General features: G+C 38.9%; 2 protein-coding genes across 20 annotated transcripts in view; one reads left to right on the forward strand and one right to left on the reverse strand.

The window, feature by feature from the left end:
- Window positions 1-15,128, reverse strand: part of GK (glycerol kinase) — a 36,867-nt gene extending 21,739 nt beyond the window's left edge. For 9 of the 10 annotated variants that reach the window (XR_015704942.1, XR_015704943.1, XR_015704941.1 and 6 more), the window contains exons 1-9: window positions 14,900-15,128; window positions 6,955-7,028; window positions 6,179-6,285; window positions 5,534-5,611; window positions 4,472-4,551; window positions 3,322-3,459; window positions 2,702-2,811; window positions 2,034-2,100; window positions 906-923 (exon numbers count right to left, since the gene is read on the reverse strand). Coding sequence is in view for 7 of the 10 variants with exons in the window: in XM_087758368.1 (XP_087614494.1) it covers window positions 906-923; window positions 2,034-2,100; window positions 2,702-2,811; window positions 3,322-3,459; window positions 4,472-4,551; window positions 5,534-5,611; window positions 6,179-6,285; window positions 6,955-7,028; window positions 14,900-14,977 (750 nt within the window). In the remaining 3 variants the exon portion in view is untranslated. The remainder of the gene's footprint in view (window positions 1-905; window positions 924-2,033; window positions 2,101-2,701; window positions 2,812-3,321; window positions 3,460-4,471; window positions 4,552-5,533; window positions 5,612-6,178; window positions 6,286-6,954; window positions 7,029-14,899) is intronic. The other variant, XM_087758365.1, reaches the window with a different exon arrangement.
- A 163-nt stretch (window positions 15,129-15,291) lies between these two features.
- Window positions 15,292-16,209, forward strand: part of TASL (TLR adaptor interacting with endolysosomal SLC15A4) — a 40,567-nt gene continuing 39,649 nt past the window's right edge. For all 10 annotated transcript variants that reach the window (XM_087758376.1, XM_087758384.1, XM_087758379.1 and 7 more), the window contains exon 1: window positions 15,292-15,568. The gene's annotated coding sequence lies outside the window, so the exon portion shown is untranslated. The remainder of the gene's footprint in view (window positions 15,569-16,209) is intronic.

Genomic DNA, 16,209 nt, shown 5'->3' on the forward strand with positions numbered 1-16,209 from the left:
GCATCACAGTTCAGTTCAGGTGTCCATTGAACTTCAGCTTAATGCAGCTCATGCGTAAAACACTAAAAAATAGAGAGCGGGAAATTTACAGGTATATTTTATGTCACCTCAACAGTTCTTAACATAAATTTTCCTGAAATCATAGTGTACGGAAAATTAGGTTCAGTGTAACCTGTGCAGTCAGTGTCAAGTGCAAAATGCAAAGTGCAAAAATGGTGAAGTGACTAGAAAAAAACATGATCGTGATGACACACTAAGCAAAGACAGATGCCTCATGTTGAGATACAGCATTTTAAGACTCATACAGAATTTCTTCCAAACACTACCACGTAGTTTTTCAGTTGCATTCTTGCAATAGGTAACATAAGAAATTTATATCATGCCATTTTTTACTTCTTTCTTTAAATTGTTTCTTTGTGCAATTGTGAAAACGCATTTTCAGTGAAGCCAGGCAAGTGTATTTCCAATCTGAATCTTTTTTTCTTTAATTCTCATTTTAATTAACTGGATTTAAGGTAATTGAATTTATAAGTGCACTAAAAACCCCTGCATGAATCTGAGGTTTCACTATAATAGAATGAATATTTGTAGGCAGAATGGCCCACTTTTCTCATTTATAAAATGAGACAGCCAACATTTATTAGCCAGTAGCTGTATTTTTTACTTCACTATAAAAACAAATATTGAACAGCCTGCAAATAAAGGCAAATGCATACATCAAGATTACATTTTAGAAACAACTTTGGCATGAACTCTAATTGTAATATCTCAAATTTGGAAATACCCACCAAATTTATTGGTCTAGAAAGTGTGCTTTTACTAATCCTTAAACCAATGGAAATGCACAGTATCTGAACAGAATGGATAAGATATAGGTGGTCAGCCTAATGGAAGCCTCTACTCACCAGGCTAGGACAGATTTTCTACAGTCAGCAAAAGGAAGAAAAAGAAAAAAAAATGGAAGGAAAGGGGAAGAGAAACAAAAATTCACATTTAAAGTGACCAGCTATTCTGTTTCAGTTGCCAGGTAGTATCTTTTTCCATTCACCTTACTCATTCAGCTGAATACAACTCACTCTCATCTGACATTCACAAAGTCAGCAACGACTTCTAGTGGCATTTCCATTAACAGATTAGCAAAAATACTTACATTTCAGGCAAGTTAGAGTTATATTTTAAATAAAAATCTCGTAACTTGTCTTAATTACAAAATGCCTGTATGTTCTCAGTAAACAATAGGGCAAACTGCCAGGAAAAAGAATGCACAACATCCAGTTTATCTGATTCTGAAGCTTTTAAGAATAAATTAGATGCCACTGTATCAGAAGAGTTGGTGCTGCATCAAAGTAAACTTGAAACCTCAGCCCCATGATAACAATTAATGATTTACTTCTAAGTAATATTCACAGCCTCACTGGAAGCAGTGTGATTAAAAAGACATCACAATATTCCAAAATATTTTTTTCACTGAGTGCTATGTAAATATAAAGGGCAAGAGGAGTTTATTTTTCAAAAAGAAGGCAATCTAAGGTGTCACTTGTAACTTTCCAGTTCACAGAAACTGACTAATCTTGCCTTCAGTTGTGTGGAAATAGGACACTACACATCTTATCCAGTCGTCTTAGTTCATGAAGACTTCTATAGCGATTTTCATCTCTTCTTTTGAATTGTACCACAAGTTAAAATATTGTGCTCTAATAACAGCAATCTCATTCTTTTAATCTATTGATTATACCTTGCATTCTGATGGGTAGTTTCTAAATCAATAAGTAATTGTAATAAACAAACAAAATGTTTATCCTTATCTAAAACCTCTCCCATTTTGTTTTGCCTATTTGACACTTAAAAGAGAAAACAACAGATATTCAACTTGATATAATATTACACAACAGTAGATAACGACATACTAATCATAAATCAAACAATAGTTGTCTAGAAAAAGCCATTATTCTTAATCTATGGAAATTCTGTCAAATTTATATTGATATAGTTATAGTTATTACAAGATTAACTTCACACACAAGAAAACATACCATCAGGCCATAAATCTCAGAGGAGCTTCGTACTTTTGGAAGTATTTCCATAGGAATATCAAAGAACCTGAACACAATACAAAATGATTTATATATGTGGTCAGTGCTAAATCAGAAAGCATTTTGCAATTATTTTCTTAAATAAGTTTAAGCTGTAAAGAAAAAAAAATAAAAGCAATTTCTAGGGTTTAATCCATCATTATGTGTTTTTCTACTTGTTACAGTAGAATTAGGTTACAGACTGAATTATGGGGTAAACCAGCATATATTTGACTATTTTGAAGACATACCCAACTCTTTCATGTGGGAAGTCATTCCTCTTCCAACGATTTCTTTATAATATTGTTATTAATAAATTTAAATTTAAATAGAGACACTATCATTGTAACTGCCTTACAAATTTGATTAAGGAATAAAGAAACTATTAAATGTTTCCATGAACCAGTCTTCCACCTACAGAAAAAATCAAGGCTCTGCTACTTTTAATTAATCCAGACAGTTGCAATTTGGACATCTGGAGAACAATGAATCTTAATTGTTAATGTTAACAGTAAATACAACAGTATGATCTTAGTCTAGATACGAGATTCTTACTATTAAATGAGTTTCTTTACACATCACTTATAGAATCTATTTAAATAACAGTATTACTGAAGAACTGAGCTTACCGGCAGAGCTCAGGATCCCATTCCAAGGAATGAATGTTGAACAACATTGTTCTACTGGCATTGGTTACATCTGTACAGTGAACGCCTCCATTCTTTCCACCTGTCAAACTCTGAACAAAAAAAATATCAACAGTATTTGCCAAGAAAAGATACAGGTTTACTTTAACCAATTAATTACAAAAAAATTTTTTTACATTCACAAAGCTTTCAGCTTGGGACTGAGGACTTTGATATTTCTGCAAAAACTAAAGGGGCAGATTTGATATAGTGGAAAAAAGGCATGAGAGAGGTAATAAAGGTACAGCAGTACCTCCTGGATTCTTATATTGCAAAGGTGGCTAATACATCTTTCTAAAGTCCAAGATTTTTCCAAAACATTAGTAAAATTTTACAGCAACCTATAAATGGTAAACTACACGTAAGCATCTACAAAAAAAATATAGCGATACAGGGACAGTGCAAGTTCATCTTGTAGGGAACTTTAATGGAATTTCTTTAGTGGCTTGTATTGACATCACTGTGTGATCAGTGGGCATCGTGTGTCATAGTACTTTGCACAGAAATTTGCATGACATGAAATTCATTTTAAAAAGAGTAATAATAAACTCACAAATACATACCCATATAAGCCATGAATCAATAGTCCCAAACATAGCTCTTCCATCATCAACTGCTTGCCTAATCTCTTCCACATTATCCAAAAGCCATCGAAGTTTCACTGCACTAAAATAAGTGCTAAGCGGAAGACCAGTCCTAAACTGTAAAATAAAATCATTTAAAGACCATGCAAGTATCTTTTCCATGAATACTGTAATTATATATAAAAATGGTGATAGTAAGTGAAAAACCAAAGACACAAAACTCAGAGAAATGACACAAGCTTGTTATTTAAATAAGTACTAAGCGTACAATACACAAGTCTGAAAATATCAAAACCAAATGACCAATGCATTAATGGACAAAGATCAAAGCTGATCTAAATGCAGTTCAAAGACCATTTACATGGCAATAATTGTTTGCAGAAGTCCTGTCTTATCTAGGATATCTCCATATGACTAGACAGCAAATAATATCAATAAAAATGAGCAGCACAGCACAGGAGAGATGGAATTTGTATTCTACTAGGACTTAAAAATCAAATAAGTTTATATGCTTTTTGACAACCATTTCCTGGCTGAAAATACATAATATATAAAATATATAATATTTATACAATCAATCGAGGAAAATATAAATCAAAGAATTATGACACCTTTTTGCAAGCATTTTTTTTGCAAATTGTTATATATATACCCATATAAAAAAAAAGAATGAATTTGCTCTTTATAAAATATCTTCCCAGTTCTCAGCTCGGTTGCAATTAATTTCAATATTAAGGCATAAGATGAGAAAGGATAATATATTTCACATCAATAAATTGTTTTCCAAACAATTTTTTCCTACTTGCTCTTAATTTTTGTGTGTGATGTTTACTTATCAGTGGATAGGTAGCACATGACTAAGTCTCACTAACGATTACTCATTTAACTTCTCTACTGAGATATGTAAGGAGTGTTAACCACTTATTTTGAGGAAAATAAACATTTTCCAGTCTCAGATCTGTAGTATAGTATTATGCACATTTTTTATTATTTAACAAGCTAAGAAGGGACTAGAAGCCACAACCAACTTACTTTGTTTTGTAGAATTTTAAGCACGCATCTCCAAAATGTTACGTACTGTAGCAATAATAGTTCAGCTACTATTTAAATGTTCTGGAATATCTCTTACCTTAAAAAAGGCTTTGTTCTTTCCTGGAATTCTTTTAAGAAGCCGTTCAACTGTTGACTGGGTTCTCAGGTCAAGCCACACTAAAAACACGAATGAAATTAACTGATCAACTGATTTAATAAATGAAAAGTGATATGTACAAGCTTCTTCTACAAAACTAGAGCTCTTGCTGTTAAATTCCTGTATTTATTTTTAGCTTTTCATGTAGCTGAAAGAATATTGTATTGCCATTGTTTTTTTAATGCACTGTTGTAAAAATTAAAAATGGTTAGATAAACTCATTTGATTTAGAAGAACAAATGATTTGAGAAATCAAACAGGATTTTCCACATAATAGGATATATACTTTTCTCTACCAGAGCATATAATACTACTTTACTTTGTTTACAGCAGATGACTGTCATTAAACTAGGAGGTTAAAACAAATAGCAGGTTGATTATTTACTACTTCTATGAAAACTTTGAACTGAAGTGCTATGTCAGAGTCACCAAGATACAGCTGGGCTTAAAATAAAGATGCAAACAATATATATTTGAATATAGAAGTCCTGATTTTTCAGTGATACTATGCTAAACTAAATCTGGTACTTGACATGGCCTAAAAGAGCAAATCCAGACAATTACCATTTCTCAGCTGACATAATCTGAAAAGCCAAGGTAAGTTAAAAATAAAATTCAAAATGCCTTAAATTCCTTACACCTACTTAAAGTAAAATCAAAAGCATCCTGAAAATTCAGTAAGCTCTTTCATTTAAAAGAAAGTGACTGGGCGTAAGTCAGAACTTCATTACATGCCAGGGATGTACAAACCCCCTCAGGAACACTGATTTTTGTTAAAAGTCCATAAAGCAATTTATTAACTATTAAGTAATAATTTTAACAGAATGGGCTTTTTTTAACTGTACTGGTGTATACAAACACACAGCTTATGACACAGATATCAAAAAATCAAAGAAGTTAGTAGGCTAGGCCACAATGAGATCTGCACAGGAAACCAGGAAAGCATTTTTCTACAACATGCTCATTTTATGATATTACATATTCAGAAAGTATAGTAGTTACCAATAGCATTATAAAGAGGTTCTCCAGTTGTCTTGTCCCAAACCACTGTCGTTTCTCTCTGATTGCTGACTCCAATGGCTTCAGGACAAAATAGAAAGAAGTATCCTTTTCAGAAGGTTTGTTTTCCCCTTTTAGGGGGTGAGGGGGGGAAGGGAGAGGTGGAGAGGAGGGAGGAACAGGTAAGGAGAAGAGGAAAGCAAATGGCAAATAAAAAGCTTCCAACTTTTTCATGTTATAATCTAGAAATATTACTTCTAAAAACTCATCATTCAACTTTTGCTGCTTAACCTATGTGCTCTAAATCTCTCTCTTTTTTTTGCCACAGCAACAACACTGATAGGGAAACTACCTTTTCCCAGTAAGTCCTAATTTAAATTTCAGAATGTCTTCATTCATCACTTGTCTCTGTGATTTTGCAAGATTAGGTTAAGTCTACTTTGTACACGTTGCATTGCTAATATACACGAAGGACTTATTTTCTCATTATTCCTCTCAAACAAACTGCTCTCAACACCAATTTAACATTTTCTTTGCGGCCAGCACATACTGCCACCTTTCTATTTATTGACTTAAAAACTAGAGAATCTGACTTGCTCAACCATGAGTATGTTAAAGCCCTCAGTTACCCTTAAGTACTAGGAATACCTTTTATGTTAGTGATGTCTATGTTCAGTTGTTGCAGTTTCTCACAGGCCTTTTCCACACATTCATGGACAGACTTTAATATTTCCTTTGCATCTTGTTCCACCCATCTTTAACAAACAGTAAACACCAGTTAATAAAAAAAACCAAAAAATAACCTTTAGGGAAAAAAAGAAATTCTAGTCTGAAAAACCAGCTGAGCATTTTGACACAATCATAACTACAAAGTATGTTTTACATATCTAGAAAAAGTGTAAAGAATTTCAAACCCATTTTAAACAGTAAGCTGTATTTTCACAACAAAACCATCTGCAGAAAACAAAGGATTTTGTTTTGTTTTATTCTATACAGAGGGCTTTGGCAGCACATGGTAGGTCAGCTAAGAACAAACAAACAAAAAAACACCTCAGAGAACAAACTAAGCAATTTCTATGGACTGAGCTGAAGACTGTGATTAAATTGTAAAAATGACCAGCTTTACCACTTTAAATGAGACTTTAAGTCTTGTTTAAACTTTAGTTTTAAAGTTTAAGCTTTAAATACGTTAATGAGTGGTCAGAGTAAAACACTAAGTATTTTTAGTTTACGTAACTCAGAGCACGTACCAGAAACGCTATGTGGGGTTTTTATGCCATTTTTCCTACCACACAGTCTTTTATAACAGATACTATGTTCTTAATAATTATTAATCAACTTCAGTTTTGATCATTCATAGATAAAAATACATAAGTTCTACCAAAATGTAGACAAACAAATAAAAAACCATGAAAAATTCATACCCTTCTTTAGGGAATTTCTGCTGTATCTCAACTTGATGGTGACTCAAGAGCTCTGCTGTTTTCGCATTAAAAACCTGTAAATAAATTACACAACAGAATTTTCTATGAACACAGATGCTTAAGCAACAACAAATTAATATTTATTCTTTTGAAAAATACAGTGCCAGAATAATTGATAGTCATTTTCTATCAACCCAGATATCCATATAACCTGGGTTCAGATATACGAATTTTTGTAATTAAGGTGAGTAAAGAATATTTTGGTAAGCTTTGCTGTCAGTTATAACTGCTTTTTTTTTCTTGATGGATTGGGAAAATTTTTTCTTGTGGAGGTTGTAGAAATTAAACCAATGATGCATTTTAGAACATACCTCTCAGTAAAATACCCACTGCTAGGCATAATAACATTTCTTTAGTTCCTGCTCTGATACTCTAATGCCAGAGCTATGCCTTTTCTTGGGCTAGCTCACTTTTAGGAGGAGTGATTTTGAAAGACAGACAATCACATGTAGTTTAGAAATCACAGAAAGGACCAAACTGTGAAGAAAGAAAAAGCACCTAGGCAAAACCCAGTTTGTTTCAAAACAAACTACAAATACAGAGCTCATGAACAAGCTGACAAGAAAAAAATGTCACTGCAGCAATATAATATATTAAAAAAGAGAAGAACATGCAGAAAATTTACTTAGATTTGGATATACTACAATAAAAAACAGCACAGTAGAGAATCCTGAGGACTATACTAATGGCTATTCTTACGGAATAGTAAGTTAGAGGCCCTGCCTTGCAGTAGAAGCTCAGCTAGAATACACAATGATCTTCATTCACCATCAGTGGCCTGTTTCCAAAAGCAATCTACTGTGGCCAAGCTAAGATGAAACACAGTAAATCATGCAACTTAATTGTACAATGAGTAATCCAGCATAACTGACTGGGCAATGACGACACTCCTGTGAAAATGGCTCTTTCTCACTAGGACCATGCAGAATCTTTTGCTTGAAGAATGTTCAGGGACCTAGAAAGAAAATCTAGCAGCAGACTCCGGTGAACTGCAGAACTTGCCAGTAGGACATCATCCTATCTTTTCATGGCAAGCAGAGGAGGGTCAGAGTTAGAAACCACTCTTGTGATAAGGGTACGAAATTCAGTTATACCCATCCACTCTCTAGGATACAACTGAATCTCTTCTAGACTTTCTTGGCAATGCTCTCTTCTCATTCCACAAATTTTAGGAATTTCTCTTAAAGCCTTTAATCCATAAACTCTTGATTTCACTTAGATAGTACAGTTTACTCTGAAACTAACAGAACAATTCTGACAAAGAGCAGATGAAGTTCTGTTCTCCAGTTTCTTTGAAACCTGAAAGTGTATCTTTAGAGTGAAACTTTGAAGTTTAGAAACATTCTAGTTATATATTAGGATCATAGAATAATTCTGGCTGAAAGGGACCTTGAGAGATTTCTAGTACAACCTCCTGCTCAAAGCAGGGTCAGCTATGAGATTAGACCAGGTTGCTCAAGGACTTTTTCTAGGCAGGTCTTGAAAACCTCCATAGATGGAAACAGCACAACCTCTCCGGAAAATATTAAAAGCTAATTTTTCCCCTCCATTCCCCAGAAAAGAAGTCTTAAAAAGGTACGTTTGTTGTTTTCTGTTATCAGTTGGAAAGATTACATAGAAAAAGCACCACTGTATTCTTTTTACCATATTTGCTTCTCTGTGTTTCATCTACCAGCTCAGGGTTGACATGAAGCTATCCTAATGGAAGGGTAAGCTCTGCCAGTACTGCATGCTTGGAAGGAATTAGTATAATGGGATACAGGTCTTAAAACGCTATGCAACATAGTTAATAGGAGAGATCAAGTTTTGCATGTATGCAGCCAGATTTTTTTTACTTGAAATTGCCTTTCTGACAAAGGCATAGTAACATTTACTAAGTTTTTATAATAAAGGTAGAAAGATAGAAGACTTTTTATTGAACCTGTATGTATCTGACCTACTAACAGTGTTAAATATCATGTGGTAATCATTCACCATTAATCATTCAGTATTCCTTGAGACAGAGGGCAGTGCATAAGGATTCCTACTGTTAGCAGGAAATAATTACAGATTCAGTTAGACAAGGTCATTCCTTGAACCTGGAGTGTGTGACCCGCAGACAATAAAGGGTGATGCTCTAACATGGCAAGGCTTTTTGCCTCCTTCTAAGCAAGCTGTTCTAACAGCAATAAATTCTCAACAGAAGCAATAACACTACAGATGCATAGATTTTTCATGCCCATAGAGAAGAACTAGGTAAACACGTTCTCCTAATCCATCACAAACAAAACCGCAAGCTTCTGACATCCTCAACAAAGCAGCAGACACTCCCTGTACCTCAGGGCAAGGGATTAAAAAGTTTCACTGAGAACAATACCATGTTCTACAGTGATAAATAGAATTCTGATACACGAAAGGATGCCAAACATAAATGAGTCATTACATTTAAACCTAGAAGACGATAAACAAAATAAGGAATAAATAGAACAAATGGGACCTCCCCTCCTTCCCTGCCCCCTCTCCCCCAAAAAAACCCTGTTGCCAACAAAACCCCCAAGCACTCCTTGTTTCTCTCAGTGACAGTGGTGGGAGAGAGAAATAGGTAACAATGAGTAATTCACATAAGGTCAATACTTTCCTGTTGAAACAGGTTTGAAGTGTATTTCTGTCACTGCTTTCCTTCCTTTCATATTCATTAAAACCTGGTTCCAGTTTATGATACTGATCTCTCACTTTTTGTAGGGGGAAAAAAAAAGCCAAAGTCAGTTTTGCCCTAATTTTATCAACAGTAGTCACAGAATTGTATAGGCTATTTGGACATTTAGAGCTATCTTGAACAGAGATGATTTGATGAGACAGTGAAAACCACCAGATATGTACTGAATTCTCTGGTGAGAGATTAAAGAAAAGGAATAAATAACACTCGCCTTCCACTCCCAACAAATTATCATACAAGGAATTAGAGCTTGAGCCTTGAATTTCAGAGTGAAGGAGAGAAGAAAGACCTACTTAGCTATGCTGTATGTAAACAAGCAATCACAAGGGCCGATCAGTTAATTCAGGGTCTCTATATAGGGTCTCTATTATAGGGTCTCTAATATAATACATGACATCATATGAAAGGGTGCAAACTGTTGCATGGTATTACATTGAGCCCTTATCATCTTAGTGGAAAAGAATTCAGATCAACCAGTCTAACAGTCTTCAGTGAATGAAAAGAAATATGAGACAAACAGAAACATGAGGCTTATGGAAACTATGCAAGAAGCTGCACAGCTGAAAAGACAATAGTGAAAACATAGATTTTAGAAGTAATTTCTCATTACTCTCAAGCTTTGCCACGTAACTCTGCCTGCAGAAAAGCTACTTCTGTTAGCCTATGCTGTATCTTCATGGGTTTCTGTTAAGCTGGAACAGCTATGGCTTTGAGGCAAACAAGCTCAGAGCTGGAGTTCTGAAATTGCATTGAAATCAACCCAACTGGGGGACGGATGACAGACAATCAATAATTAAACCTTTAGCATTTAACTAGGATTAGCAGGCAGTCAGAATTTATGAATAAGCACAGTTTAACAAGTCACCTAGAAATTGTCTTGCTTGGAAGGCTCCTGATGAACAGACCTCCCTCAAGGAGGTGCTTATGATGATGGGAATAAAAAGCAGAACTACAATGTATTTTAAGTGATAAAAGCTAAGAGTTAGGGAAAAATTAAAATGTTTTCTATATTTTTAACCCTTCTTGTAGCTATACAATCAAGTTTTGCTTTTTCCCAAAAGGTCACGTTACTTCAGTAGAGGGGTGAAATGGATTCCCCTCTGAAGGGTAAGCTCAATGGGTACTAAGTTTTCCTTATCTAAAACCAGTTTTTGTTTACAGAAAAGAATGGTTACAGTGTGATACAGCTTTATTTGAATGTTTCTTCTGGAAATGAAGTAAAGAAAGAAAGAAATATTCCACTGAGGTGGAAAAAAAATTCTCTGTGGCTGACTGACAAACTTAGAACTTGAAGTACTATATATGTACTTCACTGAATATTTTGATTCTTGCTGTTCCTAGATAAAATGCCAAAAAGACTTTACCCAGCAAATACCTTTAAGAGATCAGGCAGTGGTTCAGCTGGCCATTAGCTCCTGATCGCAAGACTTTTAGCAAAAGAAGTTACAACAGATTTTTATTATATGATTCTTGAATAAAAAAGTGGAACATGAGAGATGCAAGTATTTGATGAAAATCTTTGGCAAAACATGTAGACCAAAATGTAGTCATCTGGGTACACTTGTTTAGGCTACTTAATTTATTTTCCTGCTTGATATCTTTAAGAAAATGTGCCTTAAGCAATTGCACTGGTACTCAAAGCACCGTGCTCTCCCTGGTAACTCTGAATCTGCTATCCAGGTTCAACCCAACTTAACAGAAAAGTTGAGATCTCAAAAACAATTACAGTTTATTTTGCAAAAGCAAGTAGCTTAGCAAAGAAAAGATCAAAATTAGGGTCCCCAGAGGGTAAAACTACAGCATAAGCTAAAACTGTATGTGTAGTGTATGTGAGAGGCAAGGATAAATAAGGAGTGACAGTAACAGAAATACACTTAAGTTCTGGTGCTTCTTCATCGTCTATGCTCATACAGCCTCACTCACATAAGCAGGAGAATCTCTCAAAACTTGTGTCCATACACAGAACAATTAATTCTGGAAGGAGGTCATCTAGCCCAACCCACTGCTCAGGTAAGCTTAAAGTTAGACCAGGTTGTTCAGGGCCTTTTCTAGTCAGGTGTTGAGTATCTGCAAGGATGGATATTCCACAGGCTTCCTGGGCCCCTGATCCAGAGCCCCTCATAGTGAAACATTTCTTCCTTACATCTATTTGAAGCTTCCCTTGCCACAACTTGTGTTCATTGCCTTTTTCTGTGCATGTCTGAGAAAAGGCTGGTTCTGACTTCTCTACAAACTGTGGTTAGATAGCCAAAGACATCCCCTTAGACTCCCCTGTGATGAAAAAAACCCTGCTTTCCCAACCTCTCCTTGCATGCCTTGTGCTGCAGTGCACTGATCATGTCAGTGAACCTCTGCTGGACAAAACCCAGTTCTTCACTCTGTTCCTCTGGGGGGGGATCAAAACCAGACACAGTGTTCTCAATGCTGCCTCCTAAGTGCCACACAGATAGCAATAATTACTTCTTTTGATCCATAGTCTGCACTTTTCTTAATGTGGTTAATCTTCACCACCACAAGGACACACTGCTCACTTATATTCAACTATGCTATCCAGCAGGAATCTGGGTCGTTTTTCACCAAGCTGCTTTTTAGCCTTCTGTCCCAAGCGTGAAATTTTGTTGAACTTCATGAAGCTTCTGCCAGGCCCCTTCTCCAACTGGAATTCCAGTCAACTCCTCCCCCTGGTCTGTGGTCATCTGCAAATTTGAGAGGGCATTCCAACCCATCCTCCAGGCTGTTGATGAAAGTACTCCGGGGTATAAGCCCTGGCTACTGACTGCTGTGGAACACCACTTGTAAATTGGCCACCTGTAATTGTAAATTTAGACTCTGAACTGTTGACACTACCTTTTGGCCCCAGAGGACCAGCCAGTTTTTCACCCAGACATCTTTAACCTGGTCAAAAGTGTATGTCTTCTGCCTTAAAAAGACTAGGTTAACAGTTGCACTGTACTACTGAGTACACATGTGCAAAGTAACCAACAATTTGATTTTGATGGGTGACTTGATGAAGATGAAAATGGTTGGAAGCACTAGAGAAAAAAATGTACAGAGAGATCAGTGAGAGAGGTATGCAAAACAACTAACACAGTAAAAGATCAAGAGATAATAAGAGAGCCAAGGAAATAACCCAGGCAAAAAGAACACCACATTACATTTTGACTTAAAAATATTTCAAAGCAAAGTCTCTGTTCTAACTGTGGCAATGTGTTTCCAGCACAGAATTCTCCAGATACATGTATTATTATCTGAATGACTGATGCGACTTGTAGCCGATCCCTGCACACTTTGCCCTCTTCTCCCCTACCCCATGTTCTGATTTAATTCAGTGATGATGTATCTTTTTTGCTCAAATCCACATAACTTTATTTTCATAATAGTTTGATCATGCTGCCAGGTTTAAAACAATGCTGTATTTTGAAATGAATTGAGAAAAAATGAGATGGATACAAGAAGAATTGAAAAGAGTGACAGGCACAAGACACTTTTTAAAAAACATTAAGGAAAAAATCATGGCCTCTTATTTATTTGTGTGAGCACCTGAATCCTCAAACACTGGAAACATATCTCATGTAGACAGAAAAAGACCCCGACTGTATACAAACCATTGATGAATGCATCTAGGGTAAGAAATTCCTTGTTAGAATAACTTGTAAAAATATTTGTAAAAACAGCTTGAGAATAAATTTAAAGCTTGCAGTGTCTCTTTTAGTTCTACTAGCGTTATCCCTTTAGGCTAAGAAAAAAAATAACTTGGCGTACACATAAAGCAGATGATAGAATTTATCTTCAGGTGTTACAGAGAACTTTTCCAAATTCTTTTCCAAAAAGTACTCCTGACTGGCATTCAAGATAGCCCACTGGTGTCATTTGTCAGTTTGAAGCCTTTCTCCACCCCCAGATCTGTGTTTTGTCATTTGACAATCCCATGAAGGTCATGATATTGAGTAATAGTAGTAACACGGGTCAAGAAAATATTCTAGTCTCCTGCTTCATGAAAGAACATTCCACATCGGGGAAGCATTAAAAAAAAAAAAAAAAAGAAAAGAAAAGAAAAAAAGCAAGGGCAATCCAAAACATTCATCTTCCCAGTTCAACATTGTGCATGTTTGACAACATTTTGTATCTAATCATTATCTCTATTCCATTTCCATGGTGGAAATTATCACTGGGATCCAAGTCAAATTATCATGACTTACTGACTAGGCGACAGGACATTTGTAGAGATTTGGAAGCAGGAAGTTTATATAGTGAGTTTCATATATAATCACAACATTAGTTACTGTCTATTGCATAATATGGAAACAACTAGATCCTTAAACTAAAGGGCTTATATATATATGATTAATATATTAATCGTTCCATCCTTAAACAGACTATCTTCCTCCAGCATTTAAACAAGCCCACCTTTCATAAGGTGTACAGGTTCAGTCACCGGAATAACTACAGTGCACAGGATGCATTAACAGTAGAGTTGTAGTCTCCGGAACTGCAGCATTTGCTCCAACAGGCCCAAGTAGATGTTAGAGGAGAACACAGCAGAGTCATTGCATTGTTTGAACACCAGCTAATCACAGTTACTGAACCGACACGGATCTATTTCTCCAGTGCCTGAGCACCTTGTCCATTTGATTTCATTCAGGGCGAGATACTGGACAGATTTAAAACACAACCAGCTCGAAGCAGCGGGATTTGGCAGCCCCCTGAAGCAGCAGCCAGAAATGCCGGCCTCCGGCTTGCTCTGGGGCTGGGCGGGCGCTGCTGGCACCCCGGCCCGCCCCGGCTCGCTCCCTCCCGTTCTCCGCGGGAGAAGCAGCGCTGCTCTCGCCCCGCAGCGCGGCGGGAAGGCGACAGGGGTCTGATCGCCGGGTGACACCGCCGGCCGGAGGCTCCGCCACCGCCGTGTCCACCGGCGCCCGCTTCTCCTCGCGGCGCGGCAGCCCCGTCCCGCCGGGGCGCAGAGGGATGCCGGCCCGGGGCAGGAGGCGGGAGACGGGGCAGCGGTAGCACAGCCCTGCGCGGCCCGCTCCCCCTGCCCTTCCCCAAGGGCACAGCAGAGGCCGGCGGCACCCCGCGAGGATGCGGGAGAGGGAAAGAGCAGCAGCGGCGGCTTCCTCAGGCCGCGGAGCCGCTGCCTGTCCCCGTACGCCTCGGCGCCCGGGGCCGCCCCAAGCCCCACGATATGCTCACCAGGAAGCGAGTGGAGCTGGTGCCCTGATCGATGGAGCCCACCAGTGGCCCCAGCACCATCCGGTCCGAGGCGGCCATGAGCCCCCCTTCGCCGCCCGTCGGTTCCCCTCAGCGGTCCCTCAGCCAGCGGGTAACAGCCGCGCTAACGCTCCCCTGCCAGCTCGCGGCCGGCGGCGCGTGGCTGCCGGGGTGAAGCCGGCGAGGGGGCGGGGGCGGGCGGGGCGGGGGGCGCTGCCGGGCGCTGTGTCAGCCCGCAGCCAACCGGCGCGCGGGGCGCGGCGGGGGCGGAGGGGCGGGGGGCGGGGCCGGGAGGAGCAGGACGAGGGCCGGGGGCGGGGGCGAGCGTCACGTGACGGGCGGCGCGTGGGAGGGGCCCCCTCCCTCCGCCCGCGAGCCGTTGGCCGGGGGGCGGGGCGGGAAGGCGGGGGCGCTTCCTGAGGGAAGTCCGGGGCGCTCGGCGGGGGTCTTCGGGACGCTGGGCGAGGCTCCCGGGAGAGCCTGCTGGGGCGCCAGCCTGGGGTCGTTTGTGTCCCGCGGCCGCATTCCCCGGAGCCAAACCTGTTCCCTTTGTCATCGGCGAGAGCGGGACGAAACGCCTCGCGGGCCCGGCCGGCTTTCCCGGTGCGGCCGGCGGCGCTGCCGCTCTGAGGCGGGATCCAGCAGCAGCGGGTGAGTGCTCGGGAGGTGCCCAGCCGAGATGTCCGCTGGAAATTTTCTGTCCAGAGCGAATATTGCCGAGGAGGTGTTCAAAACTGAGTCACCGTAGCCATGGCATCGGCTGAAAAACGTTAGCAGCCCCAAAGGGTCTTGTTTCATCTTTCAAAGCTTTACTCTGTGTCAAGCAGAACTATTCATTCAGTTTAAAAAATGGGATCTTGATCCTCCTTCCTTACTACATGTTGCTTCCTTACTACATAGTGCTTCAAGAAAAACTGCTGGTGTTGCAAGACCTGTGATAGAGTTGCAAAAGCTAATAAAGCTGACAAACGCACATGAGAAGTTACCTAGTGACACATGTTGACAGTAAGACAGCCCCCACAGACACCACTGAGTAGATTTGTTGTTGTTGTAACTCCCCATTAGTGGTAGTGGTCCAAACTCATGGTGTTTTGTCGGCATTGCTGCTTGATAAGCAAAATCTGATTGCTGCCGTTTGGTAACGTTTTGTGTGACATCTTACCCAATGCTTACAACGTACCCTTTTTTGTTTGTTAGTACTTCAGCTGGCATCTAGGAGCCTTGGCTGGGATGCGAACAGCGCTATCCGCTAATGTGTAATAGATGGCAAGGGATTTAATTGCAGCCCGTAA

This window comes from Nipponia nippon, unplaced genomic scaffold (genome assembly GCF_047370975.1).
Source record: "Nipponia nippon isolate SJK-2023a ecotype South Korea unplaced genomic scaffold, ASM4737097v1 scaffold_2, whole genome shotgun sequence".
NCBI classification, from domain to species: domain Eukaryota; kingdom Metazoa; phylum Chordata; class Aves; order Pelecaniformes; family Threskiornithidae; genus Nipponia; species Nipponia nippon.